Here is a 16,421-nt window from a genome sequence, read left to right as displayed (position 1 = left end):
CATAGCAAGATACTTTTAGAAAACTCGAGGTCAGTCCCAAAATCTAATCAAAACAAGATTGCTGAAAACACAAAGGAAACAAATGTATCACACACATTTATTTATTTATTATTTATTATGTATGTATTTATTTTTTATTTATGATGAACTGTGCAATATTCAGAATGTTCTGCAACCCTTTGTGCTTGTGTTGGGAGATCAAGCTTTTGCCCCAGAACTAAAAAGCAAAACATCAGATGGAAAAGAAAAAAATTCAGTATGGCTTTAATTTTCATAAACTTTATTTACATTAAATGTATTGTTTGCAAGAAACAATCAACTTTGACCCTCTAGAAGCGGGTCAAAAATGGGTATCAGAAGATGGAGTCTGTGAATGCTGATTGGCAATTTCTTGATTTAAAGCAAAATTATATAGCAACATTTAGTTGCAAATCTCATTACTTACTTTTGAATACCAATATTATATAGACTCCCTTTTATTATGAGTTTTGTGGACTAAAATATATTTTGTAGATGATTGAAATATCCCAAGGTTTTCATAAACAATGAGGTAAAGAAAAAATAGGATAAAAGTACAATACATTATTTTAGTGGGACATGTTTTATTTCTGTTTTAATTATTCAAGCATAGTGGAAACTTGGAACAAAATTCCAATACAGGTAGTGAGTCAATCATCAACATGTTTGGATAAACACATGTCCATCACTTGACAAAAATTTAAAAACTAAAAATAAATACGTAAAAGTCAGACTCAATGAACCATTAGGTCATTTTCTGTCATGAGAGTTTTCTACAATTCCCTGTTTCTATATGAAGCATAAAGAATAATGAATGACAAAACTCAAAAAAAAATCTTGAATTATATTTATTAAAGTTTGTTTATATCTGTAACAGCAGGCTTAAACTGAGAGGACAGCAGAGGTTTTTTACATGGCAAACAGAATCAGGAATGCCACCATCAAACAGAAGAGCCCCATGGCTTCCGAAAGGGCAAAACCTAGGATAGCATAAGAAAACAACTGCTGCTTGAGGGATGGGTTCCTGTAGGTAGAAACAAAAGAAAAGCCTGACATAAATTACTATTGAATTCTCCAGAATAAAATATTACACAATGTTTTCCAAACCATCATGGACACTGATAAGTGTTAAACAGCATAGATCATAGGTACTTGACCATAATAAAGATTATATATCCATGGAAACTACTACTATTTTGCCAGCAGTGGATGACATATTTTAGCCTTTCTTCTGGTATCTTTATCCCTAGAGTGAATGGAAGGAGAGATTCAGGAAGCTAGAATGAAGCTGGAATTATTTTTCTCAAAAGAAAGATAATTTAAATCAGTGGTTCTCAAACTTTTTCAGTCCACCGCCCTCTTGGTGCTACAAACTCATCCTTAGTGCCGCCACCTAGGGGTGAGATTCAAATTTTTTAACAATTGGTTCTGTGAATGTGGCCTAATTTGTGGGTGTGGCTTGGTGGTCATGTGACTGGGTGATTGTGGCTTGCTAGCTGGGCATGGCTTGATGGTCACGTGACTGGGTAGATGTGGTTTGGTGGGCATGTGACTGGGTGGGCATGGCCAAATGGCCATGTGACTAGCAAACCAAATACAAGTGGTCTTTGCTTAATGGCCAGTTGCTTAGCAAGTGTTCTAATTTATGACTGACCTCCCCAGAGCTACTTGACCTGTTTTTGGAGTTATGGCAGCCATGCACACACACACACACACCCTTCTAACCTTGGTGGAGCAGGTGGTTGGACTAGATATCTTATTCATTTTCCCCTCCCTCCCTCCCTTTCTCTTTCTGTCCCTTCCTTCCATCCCCCTCTATCCCTTTTCTTCCTTTCTCTCTCCCTTTTTCTTTCCCTTTTCTCTTTTTCTTTCTTGTCTCTTCCTTCTCTTTCTCTCTCCCTCCATATCCCATTCACTTTCTCCTCTTTCTTTCTTTCCCTTTCTTTTTTTCTCTTCCCTCTCTTTCTTTCTGTCCCTTCCTTCCATCCCACCTTTCTTTGTCTATCCCTTTTCTTCCTTTCTCTTCTTTTCTCTCCCTTTTTCTTCCTTTAGTTTCTTGTCTGTTCCTTCTCTTTTTCTCTTTCTCTTTCCCTCTCTTTCTTTTCTCTCTTTCTCTCTTTCCCTCTCTCTCTATCCCTTCCCTAATCTATCTATTTTCTGACCAGGAAGGCGTGGCCTAATCTGTCAAAGGCCTGGGCTAATCCTGCATCACCCTATTTCCCCTTTCAGAGGCCCCGGCCCTTAATCTCCCCGTTTCCTCCCCCACGACCATCTCTTTCGTTGTCCCATGGCTGTGACTTTACCTTCCTCCCGCGGCTGGCTGCCAGGGAAGGCAAGCCAGGGCTGAGCCATTGTTGTCGCTGGGCTCCCTGTCAGCCCACGTTGCCCTTGTCACAAATGCCTGCAGCTGCTGCTTTTTTTTCGGTGCGGCTGGATTGCAGGCATCTCTCTACCCGCTCCTCTGTTCCCTGCCCAGTCCTTATTGTGCATGCACAACATCACAACAATTACTGATGGTCACAGTGGCGTGTTGGAGAAGCAGAGCAAGCAAAGCCGGAGAGGTCAGTAATTTTCGCTGCAAAAAGCCTCCAGCCGCCGCATGTTTTTTTCGGTGCAGGTGGAGTTTTTTGTAGGCACCGGCCCCACAGGTCCATCCCATAAAGCTTGCTGCACCGGAGGGACTTGCCCAAGCAAGTCCGAGTGGAGTGGTGCAGGAGTCAATGGGATGAGCCTGCATGGCCGGCGCCTAGAATGTGGCCGCAGCAGCGCACTGGAGAAGCAGAGCAAAGCTGGAAGTCAGTCATTTTCGCTGCAAAAAGCCTCCAGACGCTGCTCTTTTGTTTTGGTGCGGCTGGACTCCAGCTGCACCGAAAAAAACATGCGGCGACTGGAGGCTTTTTGCAGCAAAAATTACCGACCTCTGGCTTTGCTTGCTCCGCTTCTCCAACGCGCTGCTGTGCCGTCAGGGATTGTCGCGCATGCGCAATAAGGACTGACTGGGCAGGGAATGGAGGGGCGGGTGGAGAGGAGTGGGGCCAGCCAGGGGCCTGTTTTACTGGTTCTCCAAATTACCGGGAATGGTAATGAACCAGTAGAATCCCACCCCTGAATTGCGCCCTGCAAGGGGCCCACCTTCAGCATTCCTCTGCCCTCCCCCTTGCCTCTTAGTGCCCCCCCAAGTCATCCCCCCCCAGGGGGCAGTACGGCCCGTTTTGGGAACCACTGATTTAAACCAAAAGAGTTGAATATGATCTCAGTATTCCCTTAAGTTTAAACTCAATAATAGATGTTCCTAAATGCAAAATGCTTTACAGGTAGTCTTCAATTTACAACCATTCATTTAGTGCCTGATCAAAATTACAATGGCACTGAAAAAAAAATCTTATGACAATTTTTTCACATAACTGTTGCAGCCTTTCTGTGGTCATATGATCAAAATTTGGACGCTTAAGACATTGGCATGTATTCGTGAAGATTGCAGTGTCCCAGGATCATGTGACCTTCTCACAAGCAAACCCAATGGTGAAGCTAGATGCACTTAACAATCTTGTTACTAACTTAACTGCAGTGATTCACTTAATTGTGGCAAGAAAGATCATAAAATGGGGCAAAATTAACAACAATCATTGCTTAACAATGGAAAATTCAGGGTCACTTTTGGTCTTAAGTCAAATACCTGCATCAAGACATGCTTTTTGATTCAAAGTTTTACAAAGATATGTATTTTATATACCATACAGACAGGGAAAAATGACAATAGAACAGAAATATAATTGTTTTGTGAAAAAGAAGATAATGTCCCAGGTGACAAAAGCATGCATTTAAGACAAGTATGCTTTGCAAACTTTTGAACTGTTTATGATTCTCTTAATCAATGGATAAATCAGGGGTTCCCAAGCCCCAGCCGCAGCCCTCTATCAGCCCATGGCCTATTCACAATTGGGCCGTGGTCCAGCATACATATATGTGCAGCTTGACTTGCATAAGTCGAGCTGTGAGCATGTGTGCACACCAGCCCGCCATTCACATGGCCCGGTTCCCCTCTTCCCGTCCCCCCAGCCAGACCACCAAGCTACAAAGATTTGGGACTGATGGGATACATCACAGCATTAGCTGCATCTCTCCTGCATTTTGATGGTTTGAGTCTACTCTTCTGCAATGCCTTCCTTACAGAATTAATGGAAAGTACACAAAAAGATATCACCACCATTATATCCGTATGAGTCAGGATAAGTGGAATCCATTAAGCATGTCCTCTTTTATTCCCAACTTTACAGGGTACCTTGCACAACCTTAATTAATTCACTTCTGAACTTCAGGATTTACTACCAAATAGTATGCACAGTTCCTGCTCTCCAGCAAGAACCTTAGCACAATACATAATTATGTCTGCTTATAAAATTTAGCTTGGTACTGATTTTAAAAAGAGTGATTTGACATAAACAGCGGATCTGGAATGATATCTGTATATCCCCTCAGCAAGATACTTAATACAAAATTTGATTTGGAACTCACTAGTCTCTTCTGCAGTCTTCCCTAACTGAGGTTTCTAGTATTTCTCAAATATCAGCAAAATTTACTTCTTAGAAGATGGATTTATTTGTGGATAAAGGTCATAAAATAGATTCGAACTACACAGAAATAGTTCTTGCATGTTAAGTTTACCTGGCATAACCAATGATTAAGCTGCCAAACACTGTTCCAATTCCAGCTCCTGAACCAGCTACTCCCACTGTAGCAGCACCAGCACCAATGAACTTAGCAGCTGTATCAATATCACGGGAAACAGAGCTGGTTTGGATTTCCCGATGAGTCAGCTGATGAGTGGAAAAGCCAAAAGGCTGTGAAATAAGCAAATAATTATTTGTACAGTTTGAGCCAAACATCTAAAAGTTCCATGGTTTTCTTGCACAAAAATATGTAATTCAGCAGTTATCTGGCAACATATTAGGATATATCAAGGACAGGTGTGAGGGTAAAGAAATAACAGCAAGATTAATGTCTTGCCAAACTTTTAGCCAAAGATAGAAGAAATGTAACTTTCATTGTAGTGTCGACCTCTTAACACTGATCAGCCCCAGCTAGCATAGTTGATACTAAGTGTGATAGAGACTGGCATTCAACAGCATTTGGAGGACTAAAGGCTTTTTATAGTTTCTAAGTATTGGAGGTCCATAATAAAATAACATAGAAAGGCACATGGGAGTTTTTATAGAACAAAAACAAAGGTTAAATTTCCATGAGTCAAACTCCCTATAAGTCATCTTAGAAAATCCAAACTTCATCTGTGCCTATTTAAAGATTACAGTTACCAATAAATCACAAATATGCAGATTCTGAAAACCTAAGTACTGGACAGAGATACACTTGAAATGTTTGTCCATATAAGAGATCCTAATTGTGTGATCTTTTATGATTAAGAGGAAACTCCAGAAAAGAATTGAACAAGAAAAATAGAAATACAGCTAGTTGGAATCAAGTAGCATGAACATTGAATGAATGAATGAATGAATATTTACTGTATTTTTTGGAGTATAAGACACCCTTTTTCCACCCCCAAATGTGGGTGGAGATGTCTGTGCATCTTATACAGCAAATATTGCCGAAGCCCTGAAGCCCCGCCGACCTGCCTGCCTCCACCCTTCCGCGTCTGCCTCCCAGCAATTTGCCTCCTTGCAGCAAACAGCAAACAGCCTGTTTCAGTTTCAGCACAGCCTGATTAACACAAGCAGCTGATTGTCAATGTTCCCAATGTTTCAGGATGCAGGGATTGCCATAGCCTATTGCCGCCTCCACATACCCCTTTTCTGCCTCCCATTTTTCACTTCTGCGTACCCCATTTTCGGCCTCCGCGTGCTCTGTTTTCCGCCCATTCTGATCTCCGCCATCTGGAACAGGCGGAATATGGGGTGTGCGGACACTGAAAATGGGATGCGGAGGCCAAAAATGGGGTGCATGGAGGCGGCAATAGGCTATGGCAATCTCTGCAGCCGATCCAACTGACAATCAGCTGCTTGTGTTAATCAGGCTGTGCTGAAACTGAAACAGGCTGTTTGCTGCAAGGAGGCAAATTGCTGGGAGGCAGAGACAGATTTTTTTCCTTGTTTTTCTTCCTAAAAACTGGGTGCATTTTATACTTCAGTGTTTTATACTCCAAAAAATATGGTATTTAAATGGTCCTTGGAAGTTGAAATTCATGAACCATCTAATTCAAAGTAATTTTTATACTGAGGGTGAAAGGTAAAGATACACCTGTTGAGAAGATGGCAATTAGGACACTGAAAAGGCTAGGGGCAAATAGTATCAGGACGGATGCTCTCTTCTTTCCCATGTTTGTGTGCACTTGTGGTTTATGAACCATTACAAAATAATTCTTTCTGGTATTATTTAAGTAACATTAAACATTCTTGATCATATGGAAAGAATAGTTTCCTATAATCCCATAGCTCTCTTTTGGGGAGACCAACACAGATGTGCATAAGACTATATAAAATTCTTCTAATGCTCTGAGTGGTGTAAAATAAGGTAACAGGAAACTACTAATATCATATAGATACAAGGGTCAAATATAGCCCATTTATGTACTTCCAGAATATAATGTACAATAATAACTGTTTATACTTACCTGCACAATTTGAGTCTCAGGCCTGCTCAATAAAGATAGGGAAGCTGGCCTAGTTAGAATTCGAGAACAACAGCGAAGCTAGAGAGAAAAGTATTTCAGTTTATATCCAATTACATACAAATCTATGTAGTAGCCTAAGCTAGATATTCAAAGCTAAACTAATCCAAATCGATTTAAAATTCCTTACATTCACATTGAACTTTTTACAGTGACCTTCAATATGTTCTCAAGCACATACAAAAAAAGAATCTTTTTTATATTATTCAACACAAGCGACGTTTATACACATGGACAGCACCAAATGGACAAATCAGATAGGTTTCATCTTATGCCAACAATGCTGGTAAGGTTTGGTTGCATTCTCTTAAGATACTTCCTGGTGCTTATAATTGTAGCTCAGGCCACCAGCTAATAGTGGCTAAACTGAAGCACAGAGTGAAAAAAGGTACTATCTCCCAAAAATTCAATGTGAACAACATTTCACCTATGTATGCCATAGAAGTTCAGAACAGCTTTGAACCACTGAATCTAGAAAGTTCCAAATGAACAGTAGTGAGAGATCCAAGCTATCATTGACATTGCTGGATTGTATGTATCATGCCAAATGGCTTTCTGATCATACCACCAAAATAGCTGATCAGTGAAGAGCAAAAACTTTGCCCTTATTACCTTTGGCCAAAACCAAAGGTAATATGGGTGAAGTTAAAAAGCTGAATGCAATTTTCCAACCTGAAGCTGGGAAAGACAAAAATGAGCGGTGGGAGAAGCAATGTCAACATCTGGAAGTAGCTAGGTTTGCCATAGTGAAAAATATGTGATCCAGCTTTTCAGCATGGCAAGGAACTATTAAAGACTGCAATGGGAAAAAGACACATTGTATTTGAAATCATAGTCTAGAATTGATATGATATGGATGTCCCCCGAATTAGGAAAGCCCTAAGTGTTGATGGAATACCTGCAGAATTACTATGACCAGTGCCAGTTAATATCATCTCTGCCTTATGTGAAGAGATATAGATTACATGTCAGTGGCCCCAGGACTGGAAAAGATCTGTTTTTATCTCATTAGTAAAGAAAGGAAACACCAGACTGCTCCAGCTATTGCACGATTGCACTGATTTCTCATGCAAGCAAGAGTCTGTTAAAGATCATTAAACAGAGGCCACAGAATGTCATAGATCAAGAGTTACTTGATGTACAAGCTGGCTTTAGAAAGAGGAATAGAATAGAATAGAATAGAATAGAATAGAATAGAATAGAATAGAATAGAATACTTTATTGGCCAAGTGTGATTGGACACGCAAGGAATTTGTCTTGGTGTAAATACTCTCAGTATACATAAAGAAAAGATACATTCGAGGAACTTCCGGTTTGCAAGCTTGCGGCAGCGGCAGGGATTCGCGACCGCGCGATCCCTGCTGCGTTCGCCGCCAAGGTTCCCCCGATCCATTTGGATTTGGGGGATATAGCTGCCCCATAGAGGCAGCTGAAGACAGGGGATCCGGCAAGGGGCTTGGGGTGCCGCAAACCCCCTCCCCAGCCGGCTAAACCCCTTTTCCCGGCGGAGGAACGGCGGTCAGCAATGGCTGCCACGAAGAAAGCTGCAGCCGGACAAGCAGGTGCAGGAGGGAGAAAGCTGGAAGAACAGTGAAAGTTGCTTCTAACCGGGACAAGACGGGAGAAAGTGACCTGGAACCTTGAAGGCTGCTAAGTATATATTGTTCCTTGTGAGAGTTACAAGCTGAGAATACTCTAAAGGGGAAAGTTTTTTCTTTGTTCTACTCTCCTTCCTAAAGTGACAGCGGAGAAAAAAAAACCTTTTTGGCTGTGAGTGGGAAGGGAGAGGGGAAAAAATTGGAGCAAAATTTGAAAATAAGGAGAAGATTGCCTAGAATTGCAAAGAGTTGTTAAACATTAAAAAAACTTCCAAAAATATATTTGAAAAGGATTTGTGATTACTTTAACCCCAGAAAGAGAAAGTCAAGAAGAAGAAGGTATCTAAAAGAAATAGTCTGTTTGGATTGTTTGGTGATTTTGGAACCCTTGAGAATTACTTCTGATTAAAACATCTGGGTGGTTGTTTGGAAAAACTTTTTCTCTACACAATGGCATCATCTGTGGATGGATTGAAACTTATATATCAAAAATATGAAAGAGAAAAACAAGGAGGAAAAGATGGTCTTGGCACTATTTTTCAATACTTAGAAATGGCGGTTTATAATGTGAAGCAGAATGAACAACAGGATGATGGGGACAAAGAAGAAGAAGAAGCCATCTTTGATGAACAAATGACTTTCATTGGAGAAGGGAAAAAGCAAGAGAAAAAGGAAAAGAGGTCTTTAAGATCTGGAAAAACAGCCCAAAAAGAGAAGAATAAGGTGAAAAGGGGACATTATGTTAAGAAACAACAGAAAGGGGGAAAGCAGAATAAAAGGGAGGTGGAGAGACAGGGGGTTAAAGAGGACAAGGAGAAGAAGAAGCAAGAGAGAAAGGAAGGGATGAGAAGCCCTAATGGTGGGGAGCAAGATGTTAAGAAGCAAAAGTTTTTTTAAACATAATGGATAAATCTTATTGTTAAAGGGATTCTAGAAAGGTACATAAGACTGCATTTTTATACCTGTATTTAGAAGTAATCATAGAAAATTAGAAATAATATGTAACTTAAAATGTGATAAAATATTTAACATAAACTAGTGAAATTTTTGTTAAGAAAAAGGGAGTACTGTAATGAAATATGATTCAAGATTGTGATGTGGGGGGGGGGGGTAATAATTTTTGGAAAGCATAAGTGTTCCCACAAAGGCATGATATTTAATTGAAATGGATAAAATGTTTAAGATATAAATGATTGTTAATATTAATGATTAGAATATGGTATATTAGCGAATTTTTTTGTGAAATGAGAGATTTGAAGTAGAAGAAGGAGGAACATTCTAATGAAATATTGAGCTATAATATGTTATGTGGGGGGGATAATTATGGAAAATAGGGCTCCCATAAAAGTATGTGATTTAATTGAAAAGCAATGAGTTAAACGTTTAAGATATGAATGAATATCAATACTAATGAACAGATTTGTATTATTTTTGATAACCTAGTATAATTTTAGAATGTACCAGACAGAATCCCAATGTATGTCATGTGTTTTATATTAGGTATTATAAATATAGGGAAAGAGATAAAGGCATCATACTCCATATAGTGTACAGGAGAAGTTTTTCTTCTTTTTTTAAAGAAGAAAAATAAATGGTTGGCTGGAATAGAACAGACAAAGAATAATAAATATTATGATACGAATTGAGAGGAGATAAATAAAATAAAATAAAATTGAGAAAATTTAAAGGAGAGGAGAAGTCATATAGAAAATTGAAAATGTTAATAAGATATGAAATGGTATGTAAAATGAATATGAATTTGAATTTGTGTCTGTACCAAGAGTTTTAACCCGGGACTAAGCAACTTTCAGAAAAGAGATTTTTTTATGCTTTTATGTTTTGTGTTTATGTGTATTTATGTATTGTTTGTCTTGAAAATAAAATTTGTTTAAAAAAAAAGAAAAAAAAAGAAAAGATACATTCATTAAGAATCATAATGTACAACACTTAATGATAGTCATAGGGTACAATCAACAATCAAATCATACTAGGAAACAGTCAATATAAATCGTAAGGATACAAGCAACAAGGTTACAGTCCTACAATCACAAGTGGGAGGGAATGGGTGATAAGGAGAGATGAGAGATTAACAGTAATAGTAGTGTACACTTTGTAAATAGTTGAACAGTGTTGAGGGAATTATTTGTTTAGCAGAGTGATGGCTTTCGGGAATAAACTGTTCTCGTGTCTAATTGTTCTGGTGCAGTACTCTATAGCGTCGTTTTGAGGGAAGGAGTTGAAACAGTTTATGTCTGGGATGTGAGTGTGACATTCAAGTTCCCATTACCAAAATTAGATGGGTTATGAAAAAGGCATGTGAATATCAAAAGAATCTATGTATCTGTTTTATTGATTACAGAAAAGCTTTTGACTGTGTAGAACACAATAAGCTATGGCCGGCTTTGCATGATTTTGGTGTTCCAACCCACCTGATCAGACTTATCAGAATACTATACACTGATCAGGAGACAACAGTAAGAAACTTTTTTTTTTTTAATTTTTTTTAAAACAAGTTTTATTAATTTTTAAAACACACAAATTATCATTATTCATTACATGTTTAAACCTTTTTCCCTTGTAAATTTAACAAGTCAGATAAATTATGATTCTGTTTTAAATCATTTCCATATAATATACCAAAACCTCTTATTCAATTTCTCTTTACTTCTCTTTACTCTTATTCAATATCATTATTATTATTCCATCTGTTTCTTTCTGACTTAGTTACCATTATTCTCATTCTATATTTCTACAAGTTTTTACCAATTCTCCCCCAAAAAGACATATACACACAACACACAAACATAAAAAAATATCTTTTGGAAAGTAACTTGGACCCAGGTGTCTCTCTCTTCATGGACTTCAATTATATTCATGCTCATCTTACATATCATTACTTATTTTATTTACCATTCTAAGCCTTCTATATTAACTTCTCCACATATTTCACACTTCTTAATTCTACCTTAATTAATCATCTTAGTTTAAATCATTATATTTGTATCTTTTGTCCATTTTTTATCATCCCTTTGTCTCATCCCTTATGAAAAAAAAGAAAATCAGTTTCTCCTGAAATCATTAATCAGAGTATGATGCCTTTCTATCTCCCCCTAAGTTAATCAAATTAATCTTTAAAATAATATCTAATACCCAATCAGATTTTGCTTGGTACATTCTATCTAACTAATACATCCAACACAATTAAGTGCATAATTAGAGAATAAATCCAAATATTAAAAAGAAATACTATAATAAAAATTTTATAATAACATCAATACCATAATTTTATTAAACTCTTTAATTAAAACAATATTCTAAACCCCTCCTATTATTAAGTTTTAAAACCAATCATTTTTAAACATTTTAACATTTTAATCTCTTATCAACTCTTAAACCATTGCAATACTACCATCTCATCTTATGTACCTTGCAAAATCTTTTTTAAAAAAAAAAAAAAAATTATACTTTATCCATTATCCATAAAAAATTCCTTTTTTCCATTTAATTTCAAAACGTTGTAGCTTTTCTCCACCTTTTCCCTTTCTTTCTTTTCCCAACAAACCTTTCTACCCCCCCTTCTTCTAGCCTCTGCCTTACCGGCTTCCCTTCTCTGTCGTATTTCTTTTCCCCTTTGTTTACAATCATCATATTGGTTTTGCACTTTATTTTTCCCTTTCTTAAATGTTTTTTAGATCTTAAGTCCCTAAATCCTTTAGTTTTCTTCTTTTCTCTTCTTTTCTTTTCTTTCTCTCTTCCTTTTTCTGGATCAAATTCTGAGATTCATTAAAGATGGCTCCTTCCTTTCTTTCTTGTTCCTCTGCTGTCTTCATCTGTTGTAATTTTTGTTGATAATTAGTAAGCGCCATTTCTAAGAAAAGGAAAGCTTCTTCCACACCATTTCTTAGTTCCTCAACAGAAAGAGCCATTATAAATCTTTTCTTTTCTTTTCTCCTTCTTTCTTCTTACAACAACCAGAATATTCAAAAGAAAATAAAAAAGATAAAACAGTCCCAAAGTTATCAATCAGTCCAAACCAAGGCAGAGTTCTCACTTTCTCCTTCTGGGGTAATATCAATCAAAAAGAAAGAAAGTCCAAATCTGTTTAAAGTCTTGTTACAATATATTCTAGTCTTCAAATCCTTAAGGCATCTGCTCCAACAAATCTTAGCATACAAATATTTTCTTTTTAATCCTCTCTCTTCCCACTCATTGCTTAAAACCAATTTCCACCTAAAAAATAGGTTTCTTAATATCCAGTTATTTATTCCGTAGGAAAAGAGGGAAAGCTATCCTTTCAGCACCTTCAAGCAGCCGCTTTTTCCTCTTCTGGCAGGTATTATTCAGAAAGTCATACTTTTCAGGAATTTTATTAAATATGTCTTAGAGTCCTAGGAGCCAAGAAAAACTTTCTCCTCTCAATCACTTTCTCCACTTCCTCCTGCGCATTCTTACCCGGCTGCCAGCTTCTTTGTGGCGGCCATTACGGACCGCCGCTGCACAATCCTGGGAAAAGGGGGTTCTGCCGGCCAGGAGGGGTCTGCAGCACCCCAAACCCTTCTCCGGATCCCCTACCTTCAGCTGCCCCTGCAGGGGCCTAGCTCCGTACCCGGCTGGGTCGGAGCCCCAAAAACGGCTAGCGCGGCAGGGATCGCGCAGCTTCGCAAATCCCTGCCGCTCGCGAAGCCGACAAACCGGAAGTTTTCAACAGTAAGAAACTTTTATTCTGTGCAGTGTTGACACAAATTGGTTCAGGATCAGAAAGGGAGTTAGACAGGGATGTATTTTATCACTATTTTTGTTCAATCTATATGCTCAAGTGATCATGCATCAATTAGATCTGAAACTGCTGGATGTTGAAATGAAGATCAAATAATTTAAGAAAAATGAAGTTATTTATTACTTTTCCATTAAGTCAGGTATAAGGCAAACATTCCATACCAGAGCTGGTGAAGCCAGAAGAGTTACTGGAGTCTGCATTCTGATTGTCCTGAATGAAGGAAAAGAGCTACAATGAGGTACACAGTTTAAAAAAAATCACTGACTTAAAAAAGACACACACACACCTCTGCCACTATAGGACAATAAAAGAAAAAAAAATCTTTATAATGGCAATATTTTGCCATTATAAATATTTTTTTTCTTTTATCTGTTGGCTCCCCATTACTAATATATTTTTTAAGAAAGTATAAATACAAAATTAAATGGCAGATTTAAAAGAAATGGTACATTTAGTTCTCATTTAGCAACCATAATTGAGACTGGCAATTCAGTTGTTAAGCAATGTGTTGCTAAATGAAATCATGGCTGTACTTTGGATTTCTTTTGTTTTACAAACCTTGAAGGATGATAAATGCAAAGATTGGTCATTAAGTTACTTTATATGAACAGGGAGGGATGGATGTGATAGCTATTAATTCTGTCACACTGACTTGTACTGATATAATTACCATAAGATAATGAAAAGCTATCAGAAAAGTAGATAAGTTAAAATGGCTATGATATTTAACAAATTTATTTTTCCTTTTCTTTTTTACAGGCTATATATAGATTCTGTTAGTGATAAGAAAACTATTAAACCAAGACAAAGAAAATGTTCATATAGGATGGCACATATCAACTCGTTACAAATGTGCAACTACAGCTATCTCATATAAAATCTCTTTTCTCAATTCTACTTTCTAACCAAACCTTTTCCAGATGCTAGAACACATCACTAATAGCATCCCAGTAATTTTTTTTCTTTACAAATATCCAATCTAACTCAATAACAGTAATCTCAACAATCACAGGTTGGGAGCTCTCCGAAATTTGTCAGAGAAGAGCCTCTGCAACTTCTAGAAGCCCCGAGAGATTTTAAGCCATGTTATCTTGGTTAGTCAGAAATAAGAACCTGTTGGGGGGTGAAAATACCACGGGGGCTCGGTCCTATCTGACTTCATTGCATCTCTGTACACCAAGGGAACAGCTTGCCCTCGGAAGTTGTGGAAGCGCCATCAGTTGAGACTTTCAAGAAGAAACTGGACTGCCATTTGTCAGAAATGGTGTAGGGTCTCCGTTTAGGCGGGGGGTTGGACTAGATGACCTACAAGGTCCCTTCCAACTCTGATTATCTATTATCATTAATCATTACTTTCTAGCGGTCTGTACCCTCAAGTACCCTGGCTTCCTGCACAACTCCCCACCTCCTTCAAGTGCAGCGCCTACTCCTGCTTGCGCCGTCTCCCCGAAGCGCTACGCCGCTCACCTTCTAGAGCAGAGATTCCACTGAACCCTCAAAATCGCGGCTCTCGCAACCAGCGCAAAGACAAACCCAGCCCGCCCTCGCTCACCTTGCCAATGTATCACTGCGTCCTCCGCTCCTATTGGTTGACGCGACGCAAGAAACGCCGTCCTGCCGCGGCCCAGTGGCTGACGGGATATAACTTTCTTCACTAATCGCGTTTTTGGGCGGGGTTTCCGCGCGCTTCTTTCCCCCCCCCTCCACTTAGGGAGAGTTGCCAATCGCCCATTGGCTAGCTCCCTTATACTGTCGAAGACGGTTCATAAGATTATGCTAGAGACGAAGCAAGGGAGGAAGGGTGGGTCACACTCTTTCATTGGAAGATTGGAGGTTATTTCGTGGCGTGGAACGTGGGGAGTCTACTTGTGCAGAAAATGGACCAGCCACGCTTCGTAATGCATGGGAGATTCTGTGTGCGAAATAAGCCCTCTGTGTCATTTTTGTTGGTTGTGTCATTTTTGTTGCTATAATAAATTTTGGTTTTCATCAAACATATTCCTAAGGCTCTCGCCTTAGATTTGATTTGCCTGCTGCTTTTCTATCAAGGGCCGGTCTTCCCTAATCTGGTACTTTGCAGATTCTTTCTATATCGGACCTCCAGAGAACTGAGGGATAGTTGAATGTGAACAACTGTCGGGAGAGAGGGAGGAGGGAGAGAGAGAGAGAGAGAGAGATGTAAATTTGTAGCTTGCAGATTTGTTTTTATCCAACTTTTAATATTTTGTATACCTAATAGTCCTTCATTCTGAATAAGAATAGAGCTGGAAGGGACCTTGGAGGTCTTCTAGTCCAGCCCCCAATCAAGCAGGAGATCCTATACCATTGCAGTGACTGGCCAGTCTCTTCTTAAAAACTCCAGTGAAGCTGTTCCATTAATTATCCTCACTGTTAGGAAGTTTCTGTTAGGAAGTTCCAAGTTACTTCTCTCCTTGATTAGTTTCTATCCATTGCTTCTTGTCCTGTGTACAGGTGCTTTGGTAAATAAGTTGACGCCCTCCTCTTTGTGACAGCCTCTCAAATACTGGAATACTACTATCATGCCCCCCACCCAGTCCTTCTTTTCTCTAGACTAGCCAAACCCAAATCTTCCAACTGTTCTTCATATGTTTTAGTCTCCAGGCCTTTAATCATTTTAATTGCTCTTCTTTGCACTTTTTTTTCCCCAAAGTCTCAACATCTTTCTTGTAATGTGACCAAAACTGGATGCAGTATTCCAGGTGTGGTCTTAGGCTTTATAAAGTGGTAATACTTCACGCAATTTTGATTCTACGCCTCTGTTTATACAACCAATTAGCTTTTTTGGCTATTGATGCACACTGCTGACTCATGTTTAAGTGATCGTCCACTAAGACTCCAAGGTCCCTCTCACAGTTTAGTTTAGTTTAGTTTATTGTCATTGCACCTCATACAATGAAATCAAACACCATCTTCAGTGTACATCATGACCATGACTATGAAAATAAATACAAAGACATCCTTCACCCTTCACACATTGAACTGAAAACCCCTGACACCACACCAACACTGTACTATACCCTATAATTCCAAAAAGCTACTGCCCTGGGATAGAAGCTATTTTTCAGCCTATTTGTCCTTGCTTTTATTATTCTGTACTGTTTGCCAGATGGTAATAGTTCAAAAAAAGGGTTCCCAGGATGAGATGGATCTTTGAGAATGTTTTGAACTTGCTTAAGGCAGCGGGAGCTAGAAAGCTCTTCCAAAAAGGGAAGAGGGCAACCAATGATCTTCTGGGCAATGATGTTAACCCTCTGGAGTGCTTTCCTATCTGCCACTGTGCAATTGGCAAACCATACAGAGGTGAAGTATGTTAAAATGCTCTCTA

The 16,421-nt window shown here is 38.7% G+C and overlaps 1 protein-coding gene across 4 annotated transcripts; it reads right to left on the bottom strand.

Moving 5' to 3' along the window:
- Positions 1-850: 850 nt before the first annotated feature.
- ATP5MC1 (ATP synthase membrane subunit c locus 1) lies at positions 851-14,706 on the bottom strand. Of its 4 annotated transcripts, none has more exons than XM_026669740.2 (5): positions 14,628-14,706; positions 13,237-13,285; positions 6,644-6,721; positions 4,684-4,859; positions 851-1,042 (listed from the first exon to the last, which is right to left on the bottom strand). In XM_026669740.2, the coding sequence occupies exons 2-5, from the start codon at positions 13,273-13,275 to the stop codon at positions 928-930; spliced, it is 408 nt and encodes a 135-aa protein (XP_026525525.1). In that variant the 5' UTR covers positions 13,276-13,285; positions 14,628-14,706; the 3' UTR covers positions 851-927. The 4 variants fall into 4 exon arrangements, with proteins under 4 accessions (XP_026525525.1, XP_026525526.1, XP_026525524.1 ...); XM_026669741.2 differs by having other exon boundaries at positions 14,481-14,653; XM_026669739.2 differs by having other exon boundaries at positions 14,543-14,641.
- Between the last annotated feature and the right edge of the window lie 1,715 nt (positions 14,707-16,421).

Source organism: Notechis scutatus, chromosome Z (assembly GCF_049901735.1).
Source record: "Notechis scutatus isolate UNSWTSFEM ecotype Mainland chromosome Z, rNotScu1.2, whole genome shotgun sequence".
NCBI classification, from domain to species: domain Eukaryota; kingdom Metazoa; phylum Chordata; class Lepidosauria; order Squamata; family Elapidae; genus Notechis; species Notechis scutatus.
The sequence above is the reverse complement of the archived record's forward strand: the minus strand, read 5'-3'. Positions and strand labels throughout refer to the sequence as shown.